The 13,636-nt window shown below is 47.5% G+C and overlaps 5 protein-coding genes across 5 annotated transcripts; all 5 read left to right on the top strand.

Annotated features, from left to right (window-relative positions):
* Window positions 1-516: 516 nt before the first annotated feature.
* N7469_008059 (TPR domain protein) lies at window positions 517-2,208 on the top strand (the record flags this gene model as incomplete). Its single annotated transcript, XM_056646977.1, has 1 exon — window positions 517-2,208. One exon carries the CDS (start codon window positions 517-519, stop codon window positions 2,206-2,208), a length of 1,692 nt encoding a protein of 563 aa, XP_056498528.1.
* Window positions 2,209-2,706: 498 nt separating this feature from the next.
* On the top strand, window positions 2,707-3,403 carry N7469_008058 (uncharacterized protein; the record flags this gene model as incomplete). The annotated part of the gene is made up of 3 exons (XM_056646976.1): window positions 2,707-2,925; window positions 2,992-3,239; window positions 3,304-3,403. The coding sequence occupies 3 exons, from the start codon at window positions 2,707-2,709 to the stop codon at window positions 3,401-3,403; spliced, it is 567 nt and encodes a 188-aa protein (XP_056498527.1).
* Window positions 3,404-4,735: 1,332 nt separating this feature from the next.
* Window positions 4,736-5,335, top strand: N7469_008057 (lysozyme; the record flags this gene model as incomplete). Its single annotated transcript, XM_056646975.1, has 2 exons — window positions 4,736-4,984; window positions 5,042-5,335. The coding sequence occupies 2 exons, from the start codon at window positions 4,736-4,738 to the stop codon at window positions 5,333-5,335; spliced, it is 543 nt and encodes a 180-aa protein (XP_056498526.1).
* Window positions 5,336-7,664: 2,329 nt separating this feature from the next.
* Window positions 7,665-10,712, top strand: N7469_008056 (uncharacterized protein; the record flags this gene model as incomplete). Its single annotated transcript, XM_056646974.1, has 1 exon — window positions 7,665-10,712. One exon carries the CDS (start codon window positions 7,665-7,667, stop codon window positions 10,710-10,712), a length of 3,048 nt encoding a protein of 1,015 aa, XP_056498525.1.
* Window positions 10,713-11,991: 1,279 nt separating this feature from the next.
* N7469_008055 (major facilitator superfamily domain-containing protein) lies at window positions 11,992-13,559 on the top strand (the record flags this gene model as incomplete). Its single annotated transcript, XM_056646973.1, has 4 exons — window positions 11,992-12,097; window positions 12,165-12,410; window positions 12,484-13,290; window positions 13,348-13,559. The coding sequence occupies 4 exons, from the start codon at window positions 11,992-11,994 to the stop codon at window positions 13,557-13,559; spliced, it is 1,371 nt and encodes a 456-aa protein (XP_056498524.1).
* Window positions 13,560-13,636: the final 77 nt, after the last annotated feature.

The raw sequence follows: 13,636 nt of genomic DNA, 5'->3' as shown, positions 1-13,636 counted from the left end.
GTATATAAGATGTGCTATGTGCAACTGCTGAAGAGGTGAAGGTTGAGTAAAAGGAAAATTTCATCAATCTTGAACGAAGTAGACCTTCTTAATAACATTCTCACCAGCTGACACCCGCAAGGTCGGCCACCAAGGTGAGCGAGATCGAGCAGGATATACTTCCCAAACAAGCTAGTCCTGCCGATCGGCTCAAATCTGCGCAGTGTGGAGTATTTGGTGCCTGGATTATCAGGCCATAAAGGCCAGCAGGCCAGAGAAGATTCTACTAGTACATATAGTATGGCATAGTTATAGGGAGGAAGTCTGTATATAGTATTATACTTCAGCAGATACCTGAGTATCCAAGTAGATAATTGAGATGGATATGGGACCAAGTTCGGCCCTCGAAAACCTCAATGTTATACAAAGAAGACGTTGTGATCACCGAGCGACATTGGGTGATGCGAGCCCCACCTTGTCCGTGGAGAACGAGACTTGCGTAGTCAACCTCCTTGATCAACGACAACAGAGGGTGAAATGGCAAAAGTGTGGCACCAGACCCCAGTTCCAGAAAAAAAGGTTGCGTCCGAGCCATACTATGATCTAGGCGCATACCATCGGACCATCACCGCAGCCAACTCAGACGCGCAAGTCTGGTTCAATCGGGGCCTCATATGGGCATACGCTTTCAACCATCAGGAGTCTGTACAGTGCTTTGAACAATGTGTCATCTCCGATCCAACTTGTGCGATGGGATATTGGGGTATTGCATTTGCTCTAGGGCCCAACTACAATAAACCATGGAAGCTATTTGATGGTGAAGATCTCTCGACTACGACTACTCGGGCTCATGCGGCGGTGCTAGAAGCCAGGAACAGAATCGCAGAAGCAGCACCTGTTGAAAAAGCAATGATAGATGCTATTCAGCACAGGTATCCCGAGGAGCAACCGCTCGAGGACTGTATTGAATGGAACAAACAGTATGCTAAGGCAATGGAATCTGTTTATAAGGCCTTTCCCCAAGACCTCGACGTCGTTGCGCTATATGTCGATGCATTGATGAATCTTAATCCATGGGATCTTTGGGATCTGAAAACCGGGAAACCAACAGCGAGTGCTCCGACCCTCGAGGTAAACAGAATATTGAATCGTGCCTTGGCGGATGATAACGCCTCAAAGCATCCCGGTCTGCTACATCTCTACATTCATTTGATGGAGATGTCTCCAACTCCCGAAATCGCACTACCAATTGCAAATAGCCTACGAGGCTTGGTTCCCGATGCTGGTCACCTCGAACATATGCCAACTCACATCGATATCCTGATCGGGGACTATCGCAAAGCAGTGACATCAAATACATCTGCAATTCGCGCTGATGAAAATTTTCTCGGGAACCAGCCAATGGGTCACTTTTATAACCTCTACCGTGCGCATGACTACCACTTCAGAATGTATGCGGCCATGCTGGGCGGCCAGTCGAAGATTGCTCTCAATACTGCCATTGAGCTCGCGAAATCACTCACTGAGGAGCTTCTATCAGTTGAATCTCCGCCTTTAGCAGACTGGCTGGAGGGATTTGCCTCTACTCGCGTGCATGCGTTAATACGATTCGGATGTTGGGACGATATTCTTGCTTTGGAATTACCAACCAACCAAAAACTTTACTGCTCTACGACTACCATGATTCACTACGCAAAGGGTGTTGCTTACGCTGCTACAAGTCGCGTTGAGGAAGCAAAAAGAGAAAGGGATCTCTTTAACTCGACTAGGATCCTGGTTCCTTCATCTCGAACTATTTTCAATAATACCTGCGTCGATATAATCTCAATCGCCGAAGCAATGCTGAATGGCGAGATTGCGTACCGGTGCGGCGAATATGAGGCTGCATTCTCGAGTCTTCGAACTGCAGTTGAGCGAGATGATAACCTTCCTTACGATGAGCCATGGGGTTGGATGCAACCGGCTCGGCATGCATTGGGGGCATTATTGCTCGAACAAGGTCGAGTAGAGGAGGCGATCAAGGTCTATGCTGCGGATCTTGGAATCGATGAATCTCTTCCTCGCGCATTGAGACACCCTAATAACGTCTGGGCTCTTCATGGCTATCATGAATGTCTAGTGAAGCTTGGCAGGGCGGCCGAAGCAGGAAGCGAAGAACATAAGCTAGGGCTTGCTTTAGCTCAGGCTGATATACCCATTCAATCATCGTGCTTTTGTCGACGTAACTAGCGGGATGCATATTGAGAATTAGCTCCTTGAAGTTTTGCTCTTTTCATTGAGAACAAATCTAGATGATGACGCATTAACCCTTTCTCGCTATTCCGCCCCCAATGCCAAGCCTAAGCATCGCCAAGACAAGTTTGAGCAACCATGGCGGAGTCGACGAGTTTCACGCCTGAAGCCACCAGATTGGTTTAGTACGAGACTTTAAGATATAAGATCTACTGCTCCTTGAACCCTGCACAAGCTCAGCTCCAATCATGTGGAAATAACAGTTCCGAATTTCCGTGGGGAATATTACAACACCCTTGGCGTCGCCACCCATTTCGAGGCTGTGTTAGAACTGCAGTGGAAAAAGGCAGTGATTTACTCCGTCAGGCAGTAATGTGAAAACTCCTGTGACTTGGCTGCCAAGGCAAAAACTGACATATATATGGTACCTCACACCTTAGAAGAAATCCTAGTACAGTACTTCATTCCCATAAATATAATCTTTTAAAGTTCAATATGTCAAACTACTACCAAGAAACACACGTCGGGTGGTACCCCAACGCAGTACCTCGGCAGCAGAAAAAATGGCTAAATTTCTTGTCACTTCGGTTTGGAGCTATTATAAGCACAATTGCGCCTATCATATGTTTCGCCTGGGCTTACACTCAACATCAAGAGGGTGTAGTATCTACTGATGGACTTGGAGCCTCATGGTCACAAACAAACCTGGGTACTGTAAGTATTCGGAAATAGTAAGATCGCATAACCATCATGGTGGGCTAAGTTTGCACATTAAAACAGGCTTCATACGCATTCACCTGGTCTACCGCATTATTTCTTGTCGTCCTTATCTTTAACTGTGCTGTACCCCCGGGCTTCATAATCGTCTTTGACAGTATTGCCTGGATCGCGCAGCTCATTACAATCTGCTTCTATATGCAAGAGCTTGGAGGCTGGCATGCTGGGGGATATGAATTTTCGAAGAATCATACCCACGAAGAGCTTTATGGGGCTGAGGTCTTCGGGTGCTCGATGATGCTTCTCGGAATGTAATGAGGATCCCCTACGCCTTATTTGAGAGAACTTTCGCTGACTTGTCACCCACATTTACAGAGTCTTCAACCTAATTCTCATGATCGTGGCCTCGAGGGCTTGCCATGTTCAACGGAAGGTCAAGAAGCAGACCACTTATCCCAAAGTTGAGGATGCCTAAAATAGAGATAACGGTGGAGTTGAAGACAGCTGCCGGTGTAAAGACTGGATCGCCAGCCTTTCCCTTAAGAAACACGGGGCGAGACCTGTGAATAATACGAGGTGAAGTTGAGCAACGGCTGGAATGATTCAAAGCCTTGATGACTGATATAGGCTGAATCATGATCCAACATGACGGGATGGCCGCAACATACTAGTAATTTCTAATGTCTAATGATCCGAAACCTACCACTGGTTACTACGAGTAGTAGGTGTTAATACCTAGTGATAATTTCTAATCAGGATATTACAATCTTACCTTCGCTTACCCATGTTGAGATGTACTGAAATTAATTGAAAGCCTGCCTTCGGGATTATTCGCCAACGAGATATTTTGCCAGTCTAGCCGATTTACAGGACTATCACCTAGTGAGAACTCTATAATACTTAAGTAGCAGGGTTTACTATACGTCTCTGGCCTTGGAAACTGCTTGGTGTCTCAAAGAATCATTGGTGCTCAATGTCAATCATCATGATGGCAGCATTTGGACTACACCCTAGTACCGTTTTGTGATCTTTCACCTCGGGGTACCATTTAAAGCAATACGAATTATAATGTAATGGCCTTTCAAGTTTTTAAGTTATCAGGGAATTTATTTATTAGACCTTAGTTTTCTCGGATACAAAGTAAACCAAGTGGCAGGTCAAAAGAATTGATTCCCTTCTAAGCTGCATTCGCCATGAAACAAAATCAGCCCGGTATACTTTCAATAATGGGGCGAGATGTGGACAAGCTCGTATTCTGCTTCGCCAACTAAAAGCCGGGAAGACTGAGCCAAGAATGCAGGAACCGAAATGTAATACGAGGATCAACAATAGACACGAGCCACCGTGCCTGAGTCGAACATTTTGGTTTGAGACTGGTGTTTTTCAGAGCCAGTGATGTACAGTATCTGTCCGAATAAAACTTGACTCAACTCTAATTTATCTGCAAAGCGATCGAATTCAAGGGAGCAGAGTATGGAGTTAATAATAGATCGCAGATCGGACTCCACTCCATGATGATCTCTACCTCTCTCTGCTTTTCAGTTTTGATATTTTAATAGAATTGTCAGTATTCTTATACGGCTCACTGCTACATGGCCCCAATTCTGTTCGTATTTAATACTCCGATCGACTTGATTTAGAGTTGCACTCCACATCTGAAGTATCTCCAATAGGGGTCAAATTTTGGTCGATAACTTCTGCTCGCGAAGATATAAAGACCAGGACAATCCACGTTCTTGATAGAGGTAGTTAACTCCTCACATAAGAATTACTTCAAGCTTCCATTCCAAGGTTTACACAACTCGCCATGTCTTTCAAACTTCTTGTCGCCGCCCTACCTGCTCTGGCAATTGCCTGCACTGGTCCCCCAACCAACGAAAACGGTCTTAATCTCATCAAGAGCTTTGAATCGTTTGAGCCAAATGTGTATGATGATGGTTTCGGTAATCCGACAATTGGCTATGGACACCTTTGTGGTGATGCTTCGTGCTCAGAGGTCGCAAACCAGCCTCTGACGGAGGAATCAGCTAGCCAGCTGTTGGCGAGTGACCTAGTTGTGAGTTTACCTCCTATCGCAAGGACATAGAAAAAAAAATTATTAATTCGGGCGCAGAGCTACCAAGACGCCCTCACTAATGCACTGGCGGACCCCGTCACTCTGAACGATAACCAGTACGCTGCATTAGTCTCCTGGACCTATAACATTGGCAATGGGAACATGCAGAGTTCGGACCTTGTTTCCCGGATGAATGCAGGGGAAGATGTTGCTACTGTTGCTCATGATGAGTTACCTCAATGGAACAAGGCTAATGGGGAAGTGGTTGATGGATTGACCCGTCGTCGTGGCGAAGAGCTTAACCTCTTTGATGCCCCTGCAAGTTTTGGTGCTCTGCCAGTTGCTTGCTAAATGATGTCTGTTCAGAGTTTGACTAGCGCTAAGACTAGTAGTCTTTGGTGGTGTACAGTCACTTCCAAAGATGCTGAGGTTTCATGGATACTAAGAACCCATGTACCTACATGGGTAGGTACCATTCTTTCATATAATTCCACCACACGAAATCTACTGAAGTTCCAATACCGCCTATATAAAGTTCCAACTTTAGGTTTATATCATCATCTAAATTCAACTTCACATCAATAAGTGTTAGACTTGCCAATTGCTTAGAGTGATTGACAGACCCTCCCCTCGCCTTTTCGCATAGATAATCTACACCGCCAGAATTAATTGGTACCCTAACGTAATATCTACGTTGTATTCATGTAGTAAATTGATGCATTGGAATGTGACCACTCGACGTGCAGAATTTTATCGCTATCCAAAGAAAGTAAAGATACAAGCTCTCATCCAGCCTCGGAGGACTTACCGATTAAGTCGGGGCAAACGACCCGACAAAAGGCGAGAGGATCGACCGGGGCAACCTTGTCAAACCCGTTGATCGCTATCTGTGCCACAAGCGGGAAAGGCGGTACGACACCAAAGCTTGTACATACATACAGTAAATAGGGTAAGTTATGCGATGATTAAGTGGCTGATTTATTTCCATACCACCTGGCCTTACTAGGCTGATTCTCCGACATACTTTTGTCAGAATGGTAACAACGGGCTGCTTGTCGGCGTAGTACGCGATATGGTGGTCAAGCCATCACGGAAACTGTACGATAGCGTCGATCTTTTCCAGATCGATGGCTGATCTACAAGGGAAGCCCTTTTTGCCAAGCAGCCGATGAGTTTGGGGGGGGGTGAAGAGAGGGGGCTCATGGTGTAAAATTAGGCAAACCTTGAGGTCAAGCTGGTGTGATTTGTTCTGCCCGTGTTAGTATTTGTAGTAGTCACGAGTTATGTAGTGCGTTGCACATCAATCCGATCTAATTTTGCGCGGGGATGTGCCTCTCCCACTCTCCACCAGTATGGAAATTGTCGGTATTGTGGATCTCACGTTGGTCATTGCTCAGCGGAGCCTCCAAAAGCACAAGAGATAACCGAGCATGTGAAGACCCTAGGCAAATTGTGCCCATTTTGCAATGATACCGAGATGTATGTACGTACTATGTATACAAAAGCTTGCTCCCGTCTGTATGGTCCCGGAAATTGGCCAAGAATAGGTACATATGCGTTGCTACATACTATCTGCAGCCTCGCTCATTTGTGCGAGATTTCCTTTCCCAGTAAAGTTGGGGGATAGTCCTGGGGGACTCGTGTCGCCATGCATGCCCCAGGTCTGACACAGGGATGACCCCGCAGCAAACGGCCCAAGAAATGATCGACCAACCGGTTTGATATGTATGTATGTAGCAAGTTGATGCTCTATTCAAGCTTCGCCAGTTCAACCGGGTTTGGGAAGCAGGATGCTATATTGAGTCGGGTTCGTCTATCCCGCGGGGATCCGTTAGTAATGACTGTGATGGTACGCCATATTGCAGAGGAAAATGGAGCAAGAAATTGCAGTCAGGGTGTAGTAGAATACTACATAGTCGAGAGGAGACTAGAAAGGATATCTGCAGAAGAGGGGCGATCATGCGATGAAGTGAGTTGGCGTAGTAGCAAAGGTGTAGCTTCTACTGTACAGTTGGGTCTCTGTAGTTACGGTATTTTGTATACAAGCTGTAACGGGGACTCCCCAAAATGGGAACAGGGATTCTTTCTATTTTCGGGGAAGAAGACAGCCCTAAGGATTTCCCCATTCTTCAGATTTTCCTCAACTATATTTCGTAGTTCAAAGTCAATTGAATCAGATATATCATTGTTTCGTAACACTAATTTTAATTATGCCCCTTTTATCTATATATGATGTATCTATTCTTGTAACATCCACGCAAACAATAATTGAGGCCCTACTGCTGCCCGTTAAAGCGGCAGGGACCGCCTACCGGATTTGCAATGATCGACGCGGTATTGTATCGTACAGACTGATTCTGTCTCGTTCTTCAACTTCAAAGTGACTTTTCACCTTTCTTTCCCCTTCTCGTAATTATCAGCCTTTCCCTTCCCTTTCTTCCTTTTTTCCTTCTCTCCCCACCACCACTCCCTTTGCTTCCACCATCTCCTTCTCTATTATTTTTTTTCCCCCTTTTTTCACTTCCCTTATCTTGGCGTGGGGGATTTCTCTTTTCCTTTTTTTTTCTCTTTTCCCTCTTCCCTTTTACCCTATTTCCGCCCCTCCGCTACCTGCCTGGTCCCGGTCCTTGGCCTCATCCCGCCAAGCTGACTCGGACCTGGGTTTCGGGCTCCCTCGTCCATGCCACGCTCATCTGCTGCGGGTAGGAAGAATCAGAGCAATCGAAATGATAATGGACTCGTTGGTCCCGGCAAGAAAGTGACCAAGCAGAAATCCTCCGGCCAACTGAACGGCTCGACCAGCAACGGCTCTGCTCCCAGCTCGGCCGCCGTTCCCATCGATTTGTCTGCTACGCGTTCGAGCAGTGATACTGTGATTACTTCTTCGACAGTTGCGATTAAAGGGCCGGATGGATCAAAGCCGGATGGAAATGTGCGTGGGATGTTGAATGGACACAGCAAGGTTGAAGATATGGGGAACGGTCGAACCAACGGTGCCTCATCGCAAAATGGCGGCATCACCGCGTCGAATTCGTCTCGAAATGGTGCTTCCAAGCGATCCGGCTCGAGCGCGTCAATTAATCCGCTTCAATTCGCGTCGACCATCCTCAAATCGTGCCCCATGTACGACACCATCGCCATCTTGATTTTTCTGCTTCAACTTCCACCAATGGTCTTGACTCTCGTGCAATTCCTATTCGCCTCCTTAACTTTCATGCCTCCAAGCGGTGCCGCCGCCGGTTCTCTGTCGTCGAATTTCGATATCTTCCAGGGCCCTGCCGGAACTCCGTCCTTGGGAACAATGATTGCTATGGATGGGTTCTGCCTTCTTTTCTGGGGTCTCTTTATGTGGACCTGGGCTCAAAATTTCGCAATTGACCTAGCCCACGTTCAAGTCGCCATCACCCTCGGCGGCGGAGGCTCTGGTAAAAATGGTGGGGTCAATGCTCTTTGTGTGGGGATTGTTCTGCTTCTACATATCGTGCGCAGTAAAGGTATACAGGAATTTGTAATAGGTCATCTCGCATCCGCCAAACTCGTCAGTCCCGATTTTCTTTCTCATTGTTCAAATCTTCTACCCGCCGAATTCCGACGAACCGAATCACAATCGTCCCCAAGTTGGCTAAGGAGCCTTCTTGCTGTTCATATTTTGGCACAGGCTGGAACTGCGATGGCCAGACGATCGATGGCGAAGAATCGGTCTCCCGCCCCGCAGAAAGGTGGTAAGCGTGGGGATACCGAGGCTTCTGCCGGATCACAGGCTCAACAGGATTCCGCTCTTGAATCAGCTGCAAGTCTTTCATCATCCCTCATCGGTCCCGATGGCCAGTTTCTGAAGGATGGAAAGGATCGATTTACTTCCGCCAAAAAACGCAGGAGGCAAGCCAACCAGGTCCGAAGTCGTCAACCGTTTTGGGCCGCCCTCGCTAGTACCAAGGTCACCATCATGCGGGAGTACGAGCACTCACGAGCTTCTTCCAAAACAACTCGCGGTCTTAACATGACTGAGGATGATCTTCAAGGCGTCTCTCTCGATGATGGATTGGTATGGATAACAGATGTGGACAGCGCTACAATCAAGTTTGCTGCTGGTGATTTAGCCGACGATGCCGCAGTACCCAGCTCTTGTGAAATGAACCAGCTGGATGGTGAGATGGAACCGTTTTATGTATGTGTCAATGGTGCGCTTTGGGCAACTGCGACGATTTGCAAGGTGTCGGAATCTTCCAAGGGTCCGAGTATGGTTCAATGGCGAGGCGAGATTTCTGGTCTCGCTCCTAATTGTGCATATACTTGCTCTTTCGTACGCAGCGATACCGACGAGGAAATTTGTGTCATGAGCGTCAAAACTCCCGCGGCAGCTGATACGGAACAAAGTAAGTATACCCGTTGTGATATTCCCATGCCTTCACCAAGATTCTTACATCTTCCAGCCACTGTTTCTGCAGTTCCAACCCCTCCACAGCCGCCCTACCGACCCTCATCTCCTACGACGACCCTCAAAAATTCAATCATCAACGCAGAGGCCAAATTAAACGAGAAGCGCTCCCGCCTAAGGAAGACCAAAAACGACCACAAACTTCTCATCTCGAAAATCCGGAAAGAACTAGACAACTTCAATCACCGTCTGCAGAGTGGAACGGATGAGAACAGACAAAAGCAGCGTTCGCTCCAGCTGGAACGGAATATTCGGCAAACGGAGGAAGCAACCGCGGCGTTGGAGGTACAACTAGACAGTATGGAAAAGGTTCCCGAGGAAGAGCTCGAGGAGTGGTCTACACACAAAGCCAACTTCGAACGCGAACTGGAACGTTTCAATTCGATCAAAGAAGAACTTTCTGAAGCTCGTCTTGCTGCTGCCCAGCAGGTGTCGTCTATAGAGCAAGAACTGACCCTCATCATTCAAAAACGCGAGCGTCTTCAGGGCCGCCGTACACGGGTCAATGAGCAGTATGAGCGCATCATTTCCGCCAATGCGCAAGGACTTAACGAAAGGGAACGCCGTGCAGCCGAGCAGTTCGCCCGAGAACAAGACCACGCCAAAATGGAGCTCAATTTCCAAGAGCAATTCAGCAGCATTAGCCAATCCGTTCAGGACTTCCAGTTACGAACTAGTCAACTCTGGCAGCAGGCGTCTGCAATCGAACAGTCTATTCAACAGCAACAGCAGCAAATGCTCCTGGAATCCGGTCCATTGACCCCCGAAGGCAACCTTCCAGGCACGAATCCTCTACCTGAAACCCACGGCTCTTCTCTGAATCTATCCACTACTTCCGCTCCAAACGGCCGAGCCTTGTTAGGCTTGAGCTTTCCCCCGGCCAAGTCCAGCCCTCTGCATAGTTCATCGCCAGTTCACGCCACCTCGTCAAATCCAACTAGCCCCGTATACGACGCTTTCATGCCCCACTTCCCGACGTCCTCGCCTGGAAATGGCGCCACCTACTTCGCCTCCGAACTGAATCGAGATCGTTCCTTCTCCAACCGCTCAGGTCGCAGCAGTCAGTATGGCTCCGAGTATTTTGATGCTCAGCGGCTGCCTCCGCTTCAACTCGAGCTGGCTGAGCTGCTTTCCGAAAAGCAACGGTCTGGGTCTAATGAGAATGGCTTTCTCCATGGTGGCCGTCCTATTTTGAGTCCTTTCCAACGAGCTGCGAGTCGAGGCAGTGGGATTGGCAGTGGAAGCGGTAGCGGCAGTGGAAGCGGTAGCCCAAGATCAGTCCGAGAATGAGGTATTTCCATCTCATCCTCGTCCGACTGGTTGATTGTCTTGGTTTTGTCTGTCTTCCCGTGGCTTGGGGATTTTTGCGTCTGCGCTGTCCTATTCCACCTCGGTTGAATCATCGTTTGCCCTTGCGTGGTTTACCCATTCTTTGTTCACATATTTACTCTCGCCTGGCTGGGTCGTGTTGGCCATGGTTTCCTAGGCTAAACTCAACTCAGTGTGTATCTCGCGGTGGGATTCAAGACTTGGTTAGATCGGGTTATAGTGAGATGAATCACAGTTCTGTTTCTAGAGACTAAAAAGCTTGTTTGTTCTCCTCGGATATCGTTGGCGCAAATCTGATAGTACAAACTCAGTAGTAGTCGTAGTCGTAGCTTCATGTCATGGATTGTTTCGACTAATGATACTTTAAGACAGGGAGTCTCTTGAAGCTTGACATTGTACCTAGTTATTATTTTTGTATAGAATACCTAGTTAGTGGGTACCACACTTCCTATACACTAGCTCACTAACAATCACTAGATCGGGCCTCTTGTCAACGCATTGCTAGCATTTGTTCTGTTGATCCAGCAAACAATAAGCTAGACATTGAATTGTAGGACGTGTTTCGTATCATACTATTGCCCAAACCTTTTGTTATTCTAATATCTCATTTAGTATGTGTAGCGTATTTTATCAATGTAACATCTACCGACAATCGTGACAGCCATAGATTACCAAAAATACGCTGACTAGTCAATCATAGTCGTCCACAATTTGTGTATGTTTTTCTTTTTGCTAGTCAGGACAATCCATAGGTACTCGCCAAGAGCTCATGGGTTCATCAAATTCAAAGCCACGCGACAAGTCGCCTGTGGGTAGTAAAAAAAAAAAAACCCGCACTTGGCGAGGTCTACAGTACACATAGCGGCGTGCATAGTTGGGCCTGGAAGTATGTGGCTTCAAGACGATCCAGATCCGTGTCGATCCTACGCCCCAGTGAAAGTGTGCATTGGCTCCACACCAATCCACTCCAGGGATATCAGCGCCATTTTTGTATGGGAGGCTGGGGCACCCAAGAGCGCGAAGGGGAGAATGATCTCATTGTCGTCGAGAGTCTTGCAGGATACCCACGCCTGGACTTATTTCAGAGAATATTGATTGACTAGAACTCATCACTTTACACTCTCTGAGGGGACGTCACGCGGTTTATCCCATTATATGACGCGTTGTATAGCAATCTTGCTTGCTTAGTCGGTCTATTCGCAATTTTAATAAGGCTTTCGACGAGCACTTTGTTTCTGCAATGCCTGGGACTCGAGCCAGAGAGCAGAGTCAAGCGCCATGGGGTCATACTTGGCGATCTTCCGATACTTTCATAGTCAGTACAATGGGATTGGCCATATTCACGGGTGGGTAATGGCCCTTGCAACGCGCACGATGGATATCGAGTCTAATCCAAATGCCATTGTTCATCAGATGAGCTTCTTTTTGCATTCATGCTACCACTGTTGCCTACCCTTCTTGAGCAGCGAATAGGGACAAATCCAGAGCTCACCCAACGATACACGTCGATCTTTCTCGCGGAGGGAGCGTTCGTGTCTGTCATATCCAGTCCAATCTTTGGGTCACTTGCCGACGCAGTCTCCAGCAAAAGAACACTATTGATGATTTTACTTGGCTTGACTCTTATCGGTGTAGCCTTCTTAGCACTCACAACTCAATGTATGTCTTGCCCATCTTGCCATGGAATGATTGAAATCTACGTGTGCAGAAAACTAAACGGGCAAACGCGCAGTGGTATGGTTTTTCGTCGGTCGGTTCTTCCAATGTATCACAAGCAACGGCCTTTGGATAGTAGGAATGGCTACAATGGCTGAGAATCTAGGGAGCCAACACATGGGCAAAATCGCTGCATTGACAACCATTCTCACTGCTGCCGGAACCACCGGCGGTCCGGTTCTTTGCGGTCTTCTATTCCATTTTGGAGGATATTGGTGCGCTTGGATTGGACCTGCTCTCTTCGTGGTCGTGGACATCATCATGCGTCTTCTCATGCTAGAAAAGCAAGAGAAACCTCAAGAAGAGGATCAAGCCCGAGAACGAGAGCAAGATCCTTTGCTGGAAGACTCGCCGGCTCAGGCTGACGGTGATCAATCAGAAAGCTCATCTTCACCAGAAGTGCGAGGATGGCGCTTTTATGCCCTAATGCTCCATGAAGCACGATTTTCTAGTGGAGTATTCTGTGCCTTCGTTTTAGCTTTGCTACTTGGTTGCATCCAAAGCACATTGGCCGTGCACGTTCGGACTGCCTTCGGATGGGGAGCTCTACATACTGGGCTTCTTCTAGCATGGATTCAAGGGCCTGGTATTGTATTTGCGACTCCAGTAGGCTGGATGAAAGACAGATATGGATCTCGGACCCCAACAGCAGTCGGCTTTCTTGGCCTGTCGCCTCTCGTCATACTTTCGGGAATCCCAGGTAGCGACTTGACTACTTGGGTGACGGGCAAGCCTTGGGAGAACAGCCTGTATTTTGTCTGTATGGCGTTAATCGGATGTTGGCTATCTCTTTTGAATGGAATAGGCACAATGCAAGCAACAGGTACGTGTAAGCCGTCAGTTTGATGAAAACCAAGTGGGCGAGAACTGACCCATATAGAAACGATTGACGTATTAGAGGCACGCAAACCTGGTATTTCCGGTCCTTATGGAGGATACTCGCGTGCTCTGGCCATTATCAATATGACTTGGATGGGTGGATTGATGATTGGCCCTCTCTTGGCTGAATTGGTCATAGGAAGCTTTGGATTCTTCGAGCTACAGTGTTGTCTTGGTGAGTACTCTCTATGCTTATATATTCACAGTTATTAATTGCAGTATTAGGGGCTGTATGCTTTGTTGCGGGAATCATCGCCCTGGCTTACTTAGGTTCACCTATGCCGAAATCC

This window comes from Penicillium citrinum, assembly GCF_028827155.1.
Source record: "Penicillium citrinum strain IBT 23319 chromosome Unknown utg000007l:1.0-2040159.0:1.0-2041076.0, whole genome shotgun sequence".
Lineage (NCBI taxonomy): Eukaryota > Fungi > Ascomycota > Eurotiomycetes > Eurotiales > Aspergillaceae > Penicillium > Penicillium citrinum.
Note: the sequence above shows the minus strand (reverse complement) of the source record. Positions and strands in the feature narration are given on the sequence as shown.